The sequence below is a fragment of the Lissotriton helveticus genome, chromosome 12, assembly GCF_964261635.1.
Source record: "Lissotriton helveticus chromosome 12, aLisHel1.1, whole genome shotgun sequence".
NCBI classification, from domain to species: domain Eukaryota; kingdom Metazoa; phylum Chordata; class Amphibia; order Caudata; family Salamandridae; genus Lissotriton; species Lissotriton helveticus.
This window is the reverse complement of record NC_136073.1, coordinates 584,085,803-584,105,395: the sequence shown is the minus strand read 5'-3', so window position 1 is coordinate 584,105,395 and position 19,593 is coordinate 584,085,803. Positions and strand designations below refer to the sequence as shown.

The 19,593-nt window shown below is 42.8% G+C and overlaps 1 protein-coding gene across 1 annotated transcript in view; it reads left to right on the top strand.

The window, feature by feature from the left end:
• Positions 1-19,593, top strand: part of INSRR (insulin receptor related receptor) — a 673,583-nt gene that overhangs the window by 539,283 nt on the left and 114,707 nt on the right. Inside the window, exons 14-15 of the mRNA XM_078668487.1 lie at positions 2,792-2,960; positions 12,578-12,686. Coding sequence (XP_078524613.1) covers positions 2,792-2,960; positions 12,578-12,686 — 278 coding nt within the window. The remainder of the gene's footprint in view (positions 1-2,791; positions 2,961-12,577; positions 12,687-19,593) is intronic.

Sequence of the window (19,593 nt, the reverse complement as noted above, 5' to 3'; positions counted from 1 at the left end):
TTTAGGGCTGGGCTCGTGTACGAGCTCTCATAGCCTGGCAGGCCCTGGTCCAGCTTCCCCTGTATATGTTTCGAGTCACCCACATGTACCCACAGAACTGTGCCCCTCTCCAGACTCTGAGCTCAGCAATATTCCTCTATTCGGCCAACTTCCTAACTCTGTGCTTGCCACTTGAACAGTGTACACCCTGCAGAACTCAGCCTCCTGTAAATCTCTCCCCCATCTCAGCATCACTTCCCAGCTCCGAGCCCCTTCCTAGCTCAGCACCTCACCCCTGACCGCAGTGGGAAAGCTCTGCTGTCTCCCCGCACCTGAAATCTTTAGTTACCAGGTCAACAAAACCGTGCCAATGTACATAACCCTGGACTGCCAAGACGGGCGGTCTCGAATCTTGGCACATGCCCTCATTGAACCCTCATGGAGCCGTGCCAATGCCAGCTCGGTTCCTGGTGGCACTGCTGCATTGGCTGGCACCGTACCCCGACTCTCCTATCCAGGTCACTTGTCCCTCAGCTGCACTCTGTGTCTCTGGAGTCACCCGACCAGGACGTGTTCATCCCCACGCCCTCCCTCGCACACGGCTCTCCGTCTCAGGCTCCCTGAAGGCTCCCTCTGGGCGCCTCCGCTTTCCCTATTCTTGAAATTCCAAAGCCCCTTCTTTCAACCCAGCGCCAAGCGCTCCCCGCTGGGTAACAATCCGCAGATAATTCACTCGGCGAGTCCGGAGCCACAGACAATGTAAACAATGACATCAGCCGGATTTACCGCACCCAATGCTTCTGTTCACCTGCCTGGCCTCGGTGACAGAATCGGCGTAGAGCCCTGTAGCGCTAGTGCCAAGGTCTCTCCTCTAGCCCTCCCTAAAGGCACAGGAGCGAAAGCCTGGCAGCCGTTTTTCTGTGCCTCTGTTCCCTGCTTGTCATCCCGGTTTTTCTGTGCCTGTGTGTGCACGGCTCTGTCTGTGTGTGTGCGTGGCTCTGTCTGTGTGTGTGCGTGGCTCTGTCTGTGTGTGTGCGTGGCTCTGTCTGTGTGTGTGCGGCTCTGTCTGTGTGTGTGTGGCTCTGTCTGTGTGTGTGTGTGTGCGTGGCTCTGTCTGTGTGTGTGTGTGTGCGTGGCTCTGTCTGTGTGTGTGTGCGCGTCTCTGACACATCGCAGCAGACCCGTGGACCTCCGAGCCAGCGGTCAACTCCCCTTCACATCTTGGAAGAGGATCTCAAGGCCACTGAGCCTCAATCTTCACAGGCGATTCAAAACGACCTGCCTTTCGTGGACTGTCGTGCAGCACACCCTGTCTTGAAAAAGACCCGCCGCGACCTTAGACACAGGCGCAGAAGGGTCAAAACGTCGACATCGCACAACAGGCCATGGATTTCTAGAATTCCAAAACTTAAAGAAATTTATTATCTCTAGAAATCCATCAGGAATGGCCTTCGGAAAAAGAAAAAATAACTGTGTATATATGTATATATTGAATGTATAGATTTGTAATCTCCACATCTTTCACCACTTGATCACTATTCACTACTGTCACTGTTTTTTGCACTAAAATTAATTTGGACTGTCGTCTACCTGTATTACATGAAATATTAAGTGAATGACTTTAATTCATATAAATATGAGAATGAAATGAATAAGACCCCAAGTCATTAATTGTGGGGTTCTGAATTGTGTTGTCATTTGAGGGGGGTCCTCAACTACAATAATAGTATTCTTTGAATCACTCATGTTTTGCACCCGACAGAACCGTTTGTTATATTAACCATTAACTACCCAGGTTCTGAGGGACACAGGGTTACCCCTTTTTCTTTAAAATTCTCTTCCCTGCTTGTCATCCTGGTTTTTCTGTGCCTGTGTGTGCGTGGCTCTGTGTGTGTGTGTGCGTGGCTCTGTCTGTGTGTGTGCATGGCTCTGTCTGTGTGTGTGCGGCTCTGTCTGTGTGTGTGGCTCTCTCTGTGTGTGTGCGTGGCTCTGTCTGTGTGTGTGTGCGTGGCTCTGTCTGTGTGTGTGCGCGCGTCTCTGTCTGTGTGTGTGTGTGCGCGGCTCTGTCTGTGTGTGTGTGTGGCTCTGTGTCCGCGAATACTCTACTACTCTCTAATGCTCACCTATTGCCATTGTAAATGACAATACCATTTATTTATGTTTTTTTTTAAAAATGAAAAAAAATGTCATGAGCAACGCCCATAGCTCTACCTTTAATAATGCCGAGACCATTGCATTGTAAATGCTTGTTAACATTTCTAGCTAGACAAGCGAATAAAATGTATTTTTTCTACTAGCCAGGAAATTTTTTACGTTTTTTCACTAGTCATCACACTCCCGACCACTCACACTGTCCTCACCACACATAGCCTGTCACAGAAAAACAGTGCTCCCACGTATCCGTCGGTCGTAGCACGCCCCGCCCTGTAGAGGGACGGGAAGACCCCCATGATGAAGCATGACACCATGGGACTCATAGTGTGTGAGGGCTATTTTAAAAACATAGTGTTCCTCCTGGACATCTCCCGGAGTAACAGCACCCACCTTCGTGCACATAACATGAGTAATCATAAAAAATACCTAAGGATAGAATCTCTGTGTTTATGAACATTGTACTGGAGGCGGATTCTATCCACTACCTCTATACTCCCCAATTTTGTTGTTTTGATAGGAACCGACGTCACCAAGTGACCTATAGTTCCCAGAATACTGGCACCTTTCTATGCATGGTGTAATATCTAGCCTAATATGGACACTTAAAGTCATCTTGTATGATAACCTGAACTAATAGACCTTTATTCTACATTTCCAGGAAGTCCCAGCCACGGTGGTCTGTGTTTCCCGGCAACGCTACGGAAGGTACAGAGGGGTCTACCTTACACTACTGCAGTCTGGGAATTACTCAGCGAAGATCCGCGCCACCTCCCTGGCAGGAAACGGTTCGTGGACTGTGCCAGTTGTGTTTTACATACTCGGACCTGGTACGTATGATGGACATAATGCTTGCATATAATATACATAATTCTGGGACAATATCACGTTTTTAGAATGCATTGATTAGTGCCTTGTGTCGGGCTTCACTGAGTAGCATCATTATATTATTGTCAAAGTAAAAACAAAACTAGACCATTACATATTTTCTACTTTAGTTATTCATTTCATGTTAAATAGGTTTTGCTATATCGTCGTATTGCTGTGTTTCCCCTTAATAAAATCAAACTTAAAAAAAATAGCTAATCAAGCGGCACGCGACAAGATCTTTAATTGAGCCACAACATAACCTCTTATGATCCATTGCTGCAAAGTAGTGGAACTCAAGCATCATTTCTTCTTTTGATGCACCCAGAGAACCATTTTTAAAGTCATGCAAGCTTCAAAAATTCAAAGAGTAAGTACTAATTACAAAAGCTTCTAGCGGACCGGCAGCCGTGAGGGAAACGGCTTTACCGCTACCTGCCACGCCGTGAGGGGAACGGCTTTACCGCTACCACAAACTACCTCTCCCAGCTGCCCTGGGGAGGCGCACAGCAGTCACGACGCCATCGTGCCCGGAGGCACTTAAGTAGACGGAGCGCCTCTCGCACCGCGAGTCGCGTGCGGGAGCATCGCGGGAGAAGCCCGGGAGAAGGCCGGGACAGTCTGTGGCAGTCCGGGGTGGAACGAGGCAGGGCTGGGCAACCCCCCTTGGCTGTCGGGACAAAGACAATTCAGTAAGTCGAAAGCGATTTTAATATCTGACTTTTAATCATTGTAAATATAGTGTTTATACGCCTCTGGTGCCACGTAGTACCCAAACACATCTTTTGCTCCTCGAGTCCAACTGCCTGTCCCCCGCTCATAAATCTAGCAGCTTGTTTTAGATATGTCCAAACATAAATCAACCATGGACAATTATTTAGTTAAGGTTGTGAACAAAATTAACACTGGCCGTAGAAAGTTGTTAGGCCGGGATAACTCTCCAGACCTACCTCCTGCATTATCTGTAGTCAGTAATGATCTACCCGCGGTCGTTAATGGTGATCCTGATGTTATCCCAATGGAAATACCAGCTGATCCAGTCTCAATCCAGGATCCTCCTGAACCATCTGAAACACCTGATGCCATCACGCCACGGCGTTCCCCGACCTTGCGAACTGTGAGGGCCTGTAGAAAAGTACAAACCAAGCGCGGGGAATTTATAACAAAAGGAAAGCTGAACCAACTAGTAACATCAGCGACAAAGAGACTATGATCAAGAACTGCACGGCTAATTCTAACTCTGAACAATTTGATTTATTGGTTAGCATCATAGAGGGGAAGTTTGAAATAATTGTTAAACCTCTCGTGGACAAACTGGACCTTTTGACAGCTGAGGTGTGCAGATTGGGCAGACTACTGGACGTGCACTTCGGCAAGAATTATAGCTCCAGGGTCAGAGAGAAGGGGGTAATATTTAACGATAATGCCCCGAAGCCACTTGATGAGAGGTCAAGCTTAAATAAGGTAGTTACAGCTGGCCCACCAGCGGATTGTAGGACTGTGCGTGATAATGCCCCGCAGCCACCCGATGAGAGGTTGAACTTAAACAAAGTAGTTACAGCTGGTCTGCCAGGGGGCAGTAGGTCTGCACAGGTAACAACAGCACCAGCAAGTATGTGTGGGGGATCTGTGTCTAAGAAAAGTAGTTTTATCAATCTTCCACCAGACTGTGCTCCTTAAGTAGTTGTTCTAACCAATGTTCCGCCTCTTGATAGCAGTCAGTCTTCCATCATACAAACCCCCCAGGAGCCACATGACTCGCTCAAGAACAAAACAGTTTCATGGTTGCACAGGCAATGTGGGTTCCCAACCAACTACTCGGACCAAATACTAACAACAAGAAGAGTTAATTGGATTGGGAACTCAAAGTCCTGTAGGGGGGAATGCGTTATTGTTAATTATAAATACCCTCAGCACGCCGCAACTGTCCTGCTCAGAGCAGCCTCCCTAACCCCGAATGAGAATGATGTACTTGTACGCCCTCTGGGATACTTTTATAATCATCTCAGTAAGATGCCCCATGTCACCAATAGATGTACACCTTTTACTCCTAAACAAGGTACAATATTTGAGGTTCCATTACAGAATAGATACCAAGCTTTAAGCTCTTTGGACCTAAACGATTGACATCCCAAGGTCATTACACCCCAGCTTAGCTTACCCCCTAACGTCCAAGGAATACACCTAGGTGGGCTTGGTATAGACCTGGGGGAAACTAAGGGTCCCACTTTTATAGTGCTTGACAGAGGTCTGGTATCTGACCCAGTTACTGGGAGGGGAACGATTAATCAACAAAGAGCATATGCTGAGGTCTCTAATGTTGGTTCCATCGAGGTTGATGTTAACCTCATCGTTGACCAAGATGAACCCAATAATTGTACCATAGGGGGAACCTCTATTGTGAGTTGGAATATAGCTGGCTGGGCTTCGAAAAAGAATAATTTGGGATGGGAGAACATGATCAGGTCTTATGACATTTTATGTCTCCAAGAAACGTGGTGCGTTACAAAACCTAGTTTTGAAGGGTATGCATGTTGCAGTTTAGAAGCAGTAGAGTCAAGACATGGGAGAGCTAAAGGAGGTTTAATTTTCCTGCTATCTGTGGACCTGACGCTGACAGTAGTAAAACATGTAACTGTTGGAAATCATTCCCAAATCCTATGGATGCAATTGAAAGAAGGTACAGAGGTGCTTTTAATTAACTTCTATAACAATATTTTTAATAATTCGTGGCACAATGTTATAGATGAATTGGAAAGTGCCCTCATGAAGCTAGTAGCAGAAGCAAAATGTATTTTTACTTACATTTGGTTAGGCGATTTTAATTGTTCTATTTGCCCCCTATCACTTTCTAGGGCTTGTGGGGTGCAAAATAATAGTGGCGAAAATACACCCCACTTCCCACATAATGTCTATGGGGAGGCAATTAATGGTATTATGTCAGCCTATGATTTAGAGTTAGTACAGCCTGTCAAAGATGCCAGTGGTCAAACTATTCCCACCTACATTGGGAGAAACACTAATTCCTACATTGATCATATGATGGTCTCAGCTAGTATAGCACCTTACTGTTTGGCAGTGGTTATTGAGGTACCTAATTTAAGTGATCATAACTGCTTAGCTATGAATATAGAAAATTGGAACTGTAGGAATCAGCGGACATTGAGAACCCTAGTTAATATCGAGCCCTACAGGCCAAATGGGACTAGGATAAGGTGGAGAGGGGGAAAATCTGCTATAGTTGTGCCCATAATTATATCCAGAACTTTGGCAGATATTAATGTCATTTTGACAATAGGAAGTGGGGCTGTTTCAATTGTAAATAACTTTGTTAATATTAACAGGGTTATCAATAGTATATTTATGGGAAAAAGGCCAGGTTCGACCGGCCATGGCAAGGGTTGGTTCGATCATGCTTGCACAGCCCTTCTAACCCAGTTGAAGCAGGCTCTAGCCCTTAGACCAAGGGATAGGACTCAAGTCTTACTTCTGAGACATGATTATAAAATGGCACTCACTAAGACGAAGAGGGAATTACAACAAGAAGCTTGGGATAGTTTAACGCAGGCGGCAGAAACTTCTGACAGCTGCCTGTTTTGGTCCACAGTTAATTCCCCCTTACTTAAAGATGACAAAACTCCCCAACTTTCATCCAATGTCAGTAGTGAGGCATGGGTCTCCCATTTTTCAGCCATATTTCAAGCTAATGGTGCAAATGAAATAGTGCATTGGCCAATAGCCCCTTTGGACATAACCCTGGGAGAGGTCGAATGCAGCATTAAAGCTAGTAAGGGGGGAAAGGCTCAGGGCCCCGATGGAGTCCCAATCGACGTTTATAGGGCTCTTCCTTTACTTTGGGGACCGATTCTTAGTTTGGTTCTCAATGCAGCTGTTACAGCCTTGATCCCATCTACCTGGGGAGACTCGATTATTGTCCCTATCTACAAGAAGGGGGACAAGACAGCTGCATGTGATTACCCTCCCATTAGCCTACTTGACTCATCAGTGAAAATCATGAGTCGGGTGTTGCTGTCTAGGCTGGAAGATTGGGTAGAGGAGAAGGGGATACTTGCTACCTCCCAATATGGCTTCAGAAAGGGTCGTGGGACCCTAGATCAATGCCTGAACTTAGAACTATTAATCGGCAAGTATACCACGGCTAAGCCAGGTAATTTATATCTCTGCTTTGCCGATTTAAGCAGTGCATTCATTCTGGTTGACCACTCGTTACTTTGGGAAGTTCTGTTAGAACTTGGCACACAAGAGGAAATCATCTATTTTTTAGCTAGACTTTATAATAAGATGCAAGCCTGTGTGCAGTATGGGGCTAGTGGGGAGTGCACCCCTAACTTTAGTGTAAAGCGCGGGATAAGACAGGGTTGTGTTCTCGCCCCCCTGTTGTTTACTCTATTCATTAACGGCATAGACTTCGTCTTGAAAACTGTTAAGGCCGACGCACCTTAGGTAGCGGGGTCCAGCGTGTCAGTTCTGCTCTATGCAGACGATGCCGTACTTCTATCACGGACCCCTATTGGCCTACAGCGCCTGATGGATCGGTTTTCTGATTTTATCAGGGAGAGGAAGCTGTTGATCAATAAGAGTAAAACCCATACCATGATCTGTGGGGCCAGAACAAGTAAAAACCAGGCCTTCTTTATTGAAGGGGTGAAAGTACAGCAGGTAGAAAAATTTTGTTATTTGGGTGTCACTTTTTCTTGCGACGGAAGTTGGTCCCAGGATTTATTAAACGTTAGAACGAAGATGGTAAAAAGCTCCTATGGCATTTTCAAATTCGCCTCTAAGCTAGGGGATAGGCGAATTAGAGATATGATGAAGATTTATAAGGCAAGGAGTGTCTCTATTGCATTATACGGGGCGGGGTTGTGGGGTTACACTAATACAAGCTTGTTGCAAAGGGAAGAAAATATCTTCCTCAAAAAACTTTTGTGCTTACCTACCTCAGCTGCAATAGATTTGATACATGGGGAGGTAGGGGCAGCCTATTTAGGTGACATCATCCCCCTAAGGCCTTTGATGCTTTTCCAATCGATTTGGCGCAAGGAAGAGACAGTGTTTAATCAACTTGTTATCAGGGATTGTCTCAAACTGGAAAATTGTACTAAGATACCCTGGCTTAAATATGTCGTGGACAGTTTCCAAACTATCTATGGGATCAACATACTGTTAGATTCATGTTCCGTCGGAATTATTTCTAAACAAGAAATGAAAGATACTTTCATGTTACATAGAACCCAAAAACGTTTACCAGCGAATGGTTGCCTTACAACAGTCCAGCTTAACAATAAATATATTGAAAGCGAAGGATACCAGCCGTACTTGAGTATGGTAACTAGACCAAGCCATAGATTTGTCTTAACAAGACTCAGATTTGGAATGGCCCACGTCCTAGTGGCCTTCCCTCAACTAAAAAAGCACCCTGTTGGCCCTTGCCCATGTGATGGGCACTCGAAACAAAGTACCCTGCACTTTATGCTAATTTGCACCCTTTTCTTGAATGTTAGGGTTACTTACCTGAAACCACTGTTTGTAAAGTATGGTATCTACAATGTGGATGATGCAATGAAGTTGATTTATGATATGAACTCCCCGGACAAATGTTTTTATATCGCCACTTTTATTTATAAATCAATCGAATATAGAAAAAGTATGGTATTTTAACAACCCGTCTATTTTAACTCTTGTTCTAACCTGTATTTTTAATCTGCATCTGCTGCTTTGTATTGTATTGTTTGTGCTTTTATGGTCATGTTTTATGCACCGAATAAAGCTTCATGAAATGAAAATGAAAAAAATGAAGTACTAATTAAAGAGGAATTTGAAAGGAAATGGAAATTAAATGCGAACTACATCAATTATTTAACAGCCGCCACAATTATCTATGGAAAGTTAGCTAGATGCACACATTAGGTTAAACAGCATAGAGATAATTACAGACCTTAGGAAAAACGCATGAGGAAACACAGCATCTACCCTATTATCCCCTTTAGAGGGAGCACTGGTTTGCATTATTTGTATGACGTTATGTTGCTTTCTGGCATCTGTAGCTTTCTCAGTAAACGTTGCAGCTGTTAAATTGACTTATCCTTTAATAATATGCAGCGCCACAGGCACAGATTCCACAACCATATTTGTACCTGCTGCACCTTTGTGAACTTCACTCTTTTCCCGATTAGATGGGTAAAGTTAAAAAAAAATACGTTTCTACCCGAATGCAGAACTAGAAGCAGCCCAGGCATTTTTCTGCCCATTTTAGCGCTGTGCTGAAGCCTTCAGTGCCAATTCCACACACCCTCATTTTGGGCTTGTTTGGAACGTCATATAGAAGCTGATATTGATGCAGTCAAAATGGCGGAGGAGGTAAAAGTGCACACGGTGCTACAAAAATAAGTGGATGAAAAAAAGCCGGCATAGAAACTTGAAGAACATGCTTCGCAAATATTATTAGCACAAAAGAGTTTTTGCACCCAGTTTTACACATCACATCAGATTTTTCAAATAGTACTGAAAACCCCTGAAGTCAGTTCTTAAGAAAGACATGACAAAGAAGGCTTGTTTATTTAATGCTGTGAGTGGGGAGGAAAAAAGAAAAAAATACTCTTTATTGCACGGTATACTAGGTAATAATTTATGAACTCACCTCGGATCTTACTGTTTCTACTAAATCTCTGGGCCTCAAAGCCCAATCTTCAGCCAAACGATTGAAGTGAATTTGATTAATCTCACAGGCTCACTCCATTTATATTAATACTAGCTTACCCGTTGCGCGTTGCTGCGATCTCAGAAGGAAGGAAATTCAAGGAAACTTATTATGATAACATTCAATTTACATTGTGTCATTTTTATTGAAACATATTCATTTTAATATGGAAAACATTTCAAAGTGTCGTTTTAATTCTATTTATTTATTCGAGTGCTTGTGGATACACAATATTTTTTGTTTTTCCATCTGGTGCGTACACTAATAAATCGGAAGGTTTTCCGACGCGTGAGCTGGCCACATACAGTTGTCCATGTGAAAAGCACGGATTCTCCAAATGGAGTCCACACACTTGCAGCGATTGTCCTTGTGCTTTGTTGATGGTCATTGCAAAAGCGAGTCGCACCGGAAACTGTAAACGTTTGAATTCAAATGACATATCTGTTGGGATCATTGGAATACGTGGCAACAGTACATCTTCCCCCTTGAATTTCCCATTCCAAATTGTAGCTTCGATGACATTGTTAATCATCTTTTTCACCGAAAGTCTTGTACTGTTGCAAAGTCGTGGTGGATTGATGTTTCGGAGAAGAATGATAGGCACGCCAATTTTCAATGTAAAAATGTGCGGTGGCATACCGGGCAAATCCAGTGAAATCAAGAATTCCGTTGGGTAATTGACAACTTCGTCTTGATTCATCACAGTATCGATGGACTTCTACGTTGTCGCTTCGCCTGGTATTCTGTTTTGAGTGCTGAAATTGATGGCATTTACATCGTTGTTCGTAGCTGCTAATATAGCACGTGCACTGAGCCACTGATGATTTTTGCAATTCCGCGCGATATTCGAAAGATTATGAGGGCCCTAGGGGGCCGATATTTTTAAAAATGTTATGCCAGAAACCTTCGCGGGAGTGTGCTCAAAAACTTCCCAAAGTTTCATGGCGATCGGATGAATGGTGTAGTAATGCATAAAGGACAAACAGACAGACAGACAGATATACATTTGTTTTTATATATATATAGATGTGACACACACGCTGACAAAGGGCAGTATATATCGGATCCAACCATTGAAGATTTTCTGATGTGATATTTGCCTCCTGCAGAATCAGTCCTGCAAAAGTACATGAAAAGACCCCTGTATTTTAACCCCTTCGACGCTCATGACGAGCCCAGCTCGTCATGGAGTTTCCATTGACTTCAATGGAAATTACATTCAAAGCCATAAAACACCTTAGCATCCAAGTGGTTAAAGAATGAATTCATTTTGTTAACTCTTGGGATACTGATTCAGACTGCTGGCTTGAAGAAACGTATAAGGTCACCAAAACTCCAGTTTTCATCAGAGAATCTGTAACATGATTATCAACACAAATTCTTTCAGTAAAGGTACTGAAGTTTGCGACTCTTGGTGAAATCAGTATCAACCCATCTTTCCTGGAGGAATTGTACTTCTATTCTCAAGTGATTTAGTGGACTGTGAGCTAGTGACGGATTCTAGATTGGGTCACTGGTTTCAAGATCAAGGGCAATATTGCGAACAATGATTAGGCAGTGAAACCATACTCTGCTGTGCTAATCAACCAATATATTTTAAAGTTCCTCTATGTGACTCCCTTCTAGCGGCGGCTCCCACTATCTGGCTCAGAGCCAGCAAATAAAAAATAAAACTACGTTCTAACATCATTTTATTTTTCATTGCCGACTCTGAGCTAGAGCTGTAGAGAGGGGCGGGGCCGAGGCATAAGAGGGGGAGGAGGAGTGCTATGTGCACTCCCTAAGTGTGCATATGTGTTCAGCTGACCATCTCAGGACGGCCAAAACACACGTGCGTACTAAGGGTTCTCCAGCCTGGCTGGAGAAACCCCACAGTGGAGCATCTTTCTAACCCGCTTAGGCCAATCCCTGCGCTACTCTGCAGCAGGGTGATTGGATGGGAGTCTGTCCCAGGGTCTGCCGGGACCAAGAAGAGAAGAGGAAGCAGGAGGCGGCTGATGGCTTTAGGTAAATATATATTTTTAAAGTATATTATTACTTACACCCCCCCCCCCTTGGTACCCCACATCGCTCCACATCTTGCATTCTCTCCACCCTCCCCACCACCCTTTGTTTGTGGCAACTGCCACTGCTCCCTTAAACTGCATCAGTCAGTACTTTTCACTGTAAATATGTTCACCTTCTCTGTGACAAATCCTACAAAAAGTGGCAGTTCTATTAAAGATAGATACATAAGTCAGTGTTCAAACTGAGATTTTAAAGTAACTCTTTTCACTATTAATTTCAGTCACTTTAGACTATTACCAGCTATAAGCTACTTACAGTGTGTTTGACCTTGACCAGCAATAAACTGCATGTAGTGGACTTGCATTGTCCAGCAATAGGCTTCCTATGGCAGGGTTATCCCTAATCACCGATAAGCTGCTTGCAGTGAGTTGGAATTCTCTCAAATCCCAAGGACTCTAGACATCCAAAGATCTAATCTTCTTGGATTGCATAACTAGTGCAGAACAGTGTTAAGATTTGATCGGTCTGCATACCCTATAAAGTTGCTTGTCCACTTCTTCACTTTCAATAGCTTTTAGGACTTTGTGAGTTTCAGATGGAACTTGAGATGCTTGCCATGTCCTCTTGCTGTCAGACCTGTAACAGAAAAAAACATTTAGTGATTCTAAGATATTGCAGGTTTTGCCCATACACAGGAGTATGGGTAGCATTGATTATTCAGATGGTGTCATGCTAGAATTGTCATTCATTTGAGCTATCAGGTGCTCAGTGCACCACTCGGAGCCCTGACTGCTACATGGTTGTTTCATGGTTGCTGCAGGACACATTCAATGATGATCTGCTTTCTCCCCACAGAAGTGGAGCAGACAGAAGGCTTCTATGTGCTGTTGAAGGTGATGCCAATTGTCCTGTTGGTGGTGGTTGCTTTCTTAGCCGTCTTTGTCTTTTTCTACAACAAGAAACGGTAAGTTCCTGTTCTTACTGCAGTCACTCTTAATGCACAACTCTGTTTGTTACACGATAGTCACTCCAATATCTTCTCTCCGCCCAAACTTAAACTTACAACTATCTTTCCCATCTGTATCAGTTCTTAATTCATTTGACCACCAACGTTAATGTAATATTTTACATTGTTAGTTGTCAGTATGACACATGGACACCAGTTACATGAAACCCCTATATCACGCACAAGATTTTGTTTGATACCTCTTGTTACTGAATGTATGATTTCGATTGTATGTGTTATTGAAAATTAACTTTGTAGTGACCGCACATTTCTGGCAGAAGAATTACTTGCCCCAAGGTTAATCCGTGTCCCTGAAATTGGTGCTCACTGCAAATAGGAAAATGGTGACCCAATCATAGCTCTTTGGACGATAACAGAATAGTGAAAATTTAATCTTTACCTGGATTAATATGGAGATCTTTCTTGGCGAGTCTGAATAAATGTGTGAAGAGTTTTCTAGGAGAATTTTGCCCTCTCCCAGAATTAAACATATAATCTATATTTTTATGTGTTTGAGTGTCTACTTACAAAACCGGAATGAAGTGTTTAATGTGTGTTCTAATGCCCAATGGTTGTGCAGGCGTACCATAGCGTCTTCCATGCCTCCCGAGTTATTCCATACCAGAGTAGGAGCCCTTTAAGTCTAGAAAGGGGCTCTGCTTCACCTTCTGTCACAGATGCAGTACTGATGAACCCACAGAAGACTTTTGGACAACTAAGAAGAAGTGCCTCTTACTCTGTCATGAAAAACACAGAATGTCTTCAATTATAAATAATCAACTTAAGGAAGAGGGGAACATATTTGATAAGATTCTATCTGTTGGAAGGCAAGAGTGTATGGTTATTTTAATTCACACCTTGTTTTGTACAATATCTCATTGTCTCAAAGACATGCTCTCCCAAAGCTGCTCTTGAGGGTCAACTACCCAGTAACCAGAGCTTGAAGTAGTAACACAGTTACATCTTTAAAATGTAGCCATACTTGATCACGTTTTCTGAAATTGAGCGATCACTCAAAACCTTAAATAGGTCAATAAGTACAATGAAAGTCCTGTATCTTTATCTTAAAAAGTGCTTAAATTAGAATATCTCAATAGCCATTTTGAGATTGGACGAAACACTGCACCTCCTCTGCACTCCTCATCCTCTGTCATGAATTTCAGGAGTCCAGTTGCGTTATCAGTTAGGCTCCTTTCCCACCCCTTGCCACTACTCAATGCATCGTGAGTGAAGGAGGAGATCCCTGGCTGGCTTAAAGTGTTCTGGTGAGAGTACCCAAAGCATCTTCCTGCCTACGCTTCTAACAGGCATGACATTTTGTCCTCAATTTTGGATCAATACTCTGTTAGCGATCAGAGAATATGGGGCCAAAAGAGCATGAAATTAGGCTGGGAAGAAGGTAGGACTGGTGACTATGACACACTCTGACCACATTAACAATGTCTCAAAAAATATCTGTCTACTCACATTAGGAAATTGAGTTGGTCTACATTAAAGAAGCTATCAAGCAGATAGCTGCCATGCGGTTCGCAGATTGATGGAGGCAGCCCTTGACCGCTCCTTGGAGGGGATAGCAGTTCCACTGTGTTCCGTCTGAGAATTGGATTTAATACAGCATTTCCTTGGGCCCACTTCCTTACCATTGGTCCTCTGAGCGACCTTTCAATCTGACTGAGAGGTGATGAGAGTTAGCATTAACATCAAACAAGTTCAAGTAACAGTGCAACCCATTTGGTTACACAATGAGGACCAGGAATCTGTAACTTGGGTTAGGAAGGTTTATTACAAATTCAAAATCAGGTTTAAATAACCCATAACTACATGCTATAAAGATACAGAATACCATCTGTGAAACCCATCATCCTGAAGACGTTTGGTGTACCAGCATTAAACAAACCAGGAATTCAGTCACAGCAGAAAAAGATCAGAGAAAAGTCTGAGGTCTTGCTGTCTAAGCACAGGTAGATCTAGAATCACTGAAATAAAGGTCCAAGCTAAGAGGATGGTTCTGTTAACCTAAAGAGTCTCAACATTCAGGAAAGTCCACAAAGGAGTGGGAGTCAAGCAAAGGAAAAATACATTTAGAAGATGTCCGCGTTGCCGAAGCTCAGTATTCTATGGGTCAGAGAGAAAGTGTCAGTGTTGCCGAAGCTCAGTATTCTATGGGTCAGAGAGAAAGTGTTAGCCTAAGCCACACTAAGGAAAGAATCCGATAGGCACTGAGTATAAACCTCAAGGTTTAGCTGGAATGATCTAAGCATTCAGAATCTGTAAAAAGGGGTCTGGAAGTCTCCAAGAGAGAATCTGAAAGTAGTCTGAAAAGAATCTGTCTAGAGTGAAAGGGGCATCTGCTAGAAGTTCTGGAAAAGCATATTCTGAAACTCCAATGGTGTGAGCATTAAATTATAGTACACAAAGTCCACACACCCCCTTTGTAAGCATCATCAGGGGTCCGTTATTTTGTCCGTTTCTCATGCTGTAGACTGCAACATCGGGGAAAAGTCTCACATTGGGCATCTGAATGACATCTCATGCACACATCAGATTGCAACATTTGGTCAATAGGTATTTCAGTTGATGCTCTGGTTCCCCATGTTCTTTTGTCAAGGTCTTCTTCTCCAGTTCTTTCTCAATCTCCAGTACAGTAATGTACCTATTCTACAACTAACAATGCATGTGAATACCTGCAAGAAATGTCAGATTAGCAGAAAATGAAATCCGCATTTATGCAGCATGGTGAAATGCAGGCCTACTTAGGACAAGTAAATCATTAATTCAATGGTGAACAATGAATATGCTTGTGCACATTTAAACATACATGAATATCAATTTCTAATGCTTTAGGTTTACATTACATTTAACATTCAGTAATTCATTAAAATAGGTGTGAGTATGGCTAAGATCTACATTTTAGTGCACACATGACATAAATGTAATAGTTTAAACAAACTCACATTCTACACATATCAGTATAGTTTTCTCCTAGTTTCCAAGTCATTAAATATTATTCCTATATTATAGCACACATAATGAAAGTCGAATTTCAACTTCATAGGCAGTGCATTAGCTACTAAATGAAAGTGCTTTTAATTAAGACTTTGATTAATAAGAGTCAGTTCCTGTAAAACACATAATGTGAGTTAATTCTATAATTTTACTGTGAATGCACTCTTTAATACTTATTGTCAAGTGCAACACTTACATGAATCCGTTAAATCACACAAGAAACATGTGCTAAGTTCAAGTTCATGTGACGTACCAGTTAAATAAAACATAATATTATTCACTGCTCCGCAGCCTTTATTTAAGGGACTAGACATTGCAGAGTCCCTGGGTAAGAAAAGAAGATAATGAAATAATGTGTCCTGCATTCAGTTGTGTTCTCACTGTGCTTCTTCTTTCTGCATTGCGGATTGCTCATTAGTGTTAGTTAACCCAGGGCAAAGCACTACGCTACGCTCATGTAGTTTGCGAAGTTTGCGCTACTTCGCACTAGGCGAATTGCACGTAGCAAAGTGCAAACACACGTAGCGTAGCGTATTTTAGCGCAGCGGTCATTTTTTGCTTGCTCTCGGTCCTCAACGTCAAGTTGGCGACCACGAGCAAGAAAAATGACATCCCGGCGAGACTTTTTCCACGCTCGCGATAGGCAACTTGACGTTGCTGATCGCGAGCATGGAAAATAGACTTCCTGGCAAGATTCTCAACGCGGGGAGGTCAGGTTTCTCATTGCGAGTGGTCGTGTATGCTCGCGATGAGAAACTACTAGTCCGCATTGAGAAAGCTGCCTCTCGAGTACAAATCTACTCGAGTGGCAGAAAACGACTGCTTGCACTGTGCAAGATGCAGTTTGCACTGCTTGCACAGTGCGGACAAGCATCCGGCACTGTGCAATCAGTGCGAACAGCATTTTGCACAGTGCACTACGCAGTTCGCGTAGCTACGTGTAGCTCGCGTTGCGCGAAGTGCACTTCACGTAGCTACGCGTAGCACTACTTCGGGAACTACACCCAAGGTTAGTTACAGTACTGATTTGAGTTTCTAGCTGGGAGGCACATTGGCTATTTGTATTTGTATTATATATGTTTTATGGGATTAATAGCACTAATACTACTTAATTTCCCCCAACATTATGAATTTGATCATTTATGCCACTGGGAGCTGATAATGTTTCCTTGTATCAGGCAGAGCCTTGCTGCTTCATTTGCAATCTTTTATTGCCTTGATATATACTTCCTAGGGCTAAGGATAAATATTATATCACAGTAGTCAAGCTGAGACCTAACTAGCACTCTTGTGAGGTCAATTCTATGAGGCAGTAGTCAAATGAAATAATTATATACTCCAAGTCTCACCATAAATAGTAAGTATACACATGCACAACGGTGCCTGTTCTCACTTTTATTCCACTCAAGTCCATGCTTAAGCACAGTTACACGCTTGCAGCGACACAGATGCAGCTGCCTCTACCATAAATGCACAACATCAAATCTTTTCACACCTAGACCAAAATACTTCCACTTACTTACTAATCATCAACACAACATATATATATATATATATATATGTGAACATATGTAATTGTTGTAGTTGGGAATGAATGACGTGATGAGGTCATGTAGCAGGGTAAGGTAAGAAAAAAGAGGAGAGGGAACATGGTGGAGCCTATCGGTAAACATTCTGATGAGTAAGGGGTAAGCAATGCAACAATCTATCAGAGTGGAAAGAGGTAATTCATTATGGGACAGTGTCCTTTCTTTCATTTTTTTTTTAGCTTCCAGCCACAATAGAGTTGATGAACAATGCCAAAAGCAGAATAGATGGATAGTAACAGAAGAGTGAGTCTGTTTGAATGAATGATGGTGTTTGACATCTCATGTGGCAATCATTGGGGCTATTGTGTGACAATCAAGAAACAATTCAGTTTTAATCACAAATTGATCATACCTTTAAACGAGTTTGCCTATAACAGATTGTTTTCTTTTCGAAGAATAGATGAAGATTAGAAGAAAAGATTATTCAGGAATAGTTCCACTTTTATGAGATGAGTAATTGATGATAGCTCTATCTTAAATTGTTACTGAAGTATTAATTAGGTTGCCCTAGAATAAATGTATTAGGTATAGGTCTGCTAGTAAACCAAATGAGCCAAAGTGTTTGGCAAGGATGGAGGAACCATCTGAAGATGGGGGTTTGAAGGCAATGTTCTGGGTTGTGTGAGTTGAAAGGTCAGAAAAGTGGTCACATTGATTTGATTTGTTTGTCCTCTTTGCATTTGTGGGTAAATGCCTTGAGAACAAAAGCATTCTCAGTTTTGGAAATCTGTAATTATCTTTGATAGGTAAGGTGGCTCTCAAATAAACCAGGAGTAATTAAGTATTTTTGCTTTTCTGATAGTAACTGATGAATGATATATAGCACTTATTGCTTTTGTTTGAAACTGCTGAAGTACGATTGTTGAGTTGGTAGATAAAGAGTTGAGCATGAAAGATGGACAGGTCGGGTTTCTTTCAGGGTCTCCCAGTTATTTTAGGGTTTTTAGTTGCTGGCAGCATGATGCAGATGCTCAGTTGGCATAAGTCATGGTGAATTAGGGGATGGCCGGATATTTTTCTTTCACTGTGATGAGGTTATGAAGAGGTGAACGTGTTGTCAAGCCTATGTCCAACCAATGGATAGTACAGGAGATCAGTTGAACTTGATTACGTCATTTTAGATTAGTCTGAAGTCCTCTAGTCTTGGCAGTTCGGGTTTTTCAAACAAAGGATTGCATCTCCCAATGTGCAAAGTTTGGGATGTCTTAGTGCCATGTCATTTTGGACCCATGTAGACCGGAACTGCTGTTTCTTAACTTTTAACACTGCTGCTCTTCTTGTTTTTAATGTCTCAAGAAACGTCCCCTTTCCTACACATGTGAGCATGTCACTCATTATTGCTCCATTTGGAGATGTTTCACTTTCACCACGTGCTAGGAGTCACCAACACTAGCATGCCACTGAATGCACCAGGTCATAACATATGTGGATCACTGTACTGTACCTGCTTGAGAGATATAACCCCCTACCTTCTCCTTTTGTTTCCAAACCCAGGTCCTGATGAATCGCGGGTAAATAAGCCCTGAGCGAGAAACATGTCGACCATAACCCTCACTTACTAGTATAGTCTTGAGTGCGGAAAACATCACTTTCCAGACCTCCTAGACTAACTGTTGTTTTTAGTTAGCGCACGGGACCACCCGCATAAAGTTCCTTCTGGTACCCCTGCGTTATTTTAAATTTCACATGCTGTCTACTACTTCTCTGGCCCCTCACCCACACTTCACCCAAGGGCACTTGGATAAAAAGATCTCCGCCAAAGAGCCCCTCTTTGAGGTGTAGCCCGTTGGGTATTGAACCGCCCACCCAACGAGGAGCATTGCCCATGATGAAGCATGACACCTGCAAGGGTGTGTGAGGCCAACATATCCAACAAAATGGATACCCACTGGTAGGTTACCATTTAACCACCTCTTCATATCCACTCCCCAATGACCTGCACCTTGAACCCAGGAGCAGCCCAGTCCCCTCCTTGGTACTATGTCAAAGACAAAGCCTTGGAAAATGTCAGCAAATGCAGACTCACTATGAATCAATATGTAAGACATCAGCTTAATTATTTTACCCGAAATATATTCTAACCATAAGAATATTAAAGCCTATAACAACTTCCTAAAGAGGATGTGTTGGAAATGGCCCTATTTTCAGGGTTACACCAAAATGTTTTGCTTTCCTCCTCCTCTTTTTGCTGAACCCTTTTTGTTGGATTTAAGACTACGGGCACTTGACCACTGATAATCAGTGCTAAAGTGCCTGTGCTTCTCCCCTAA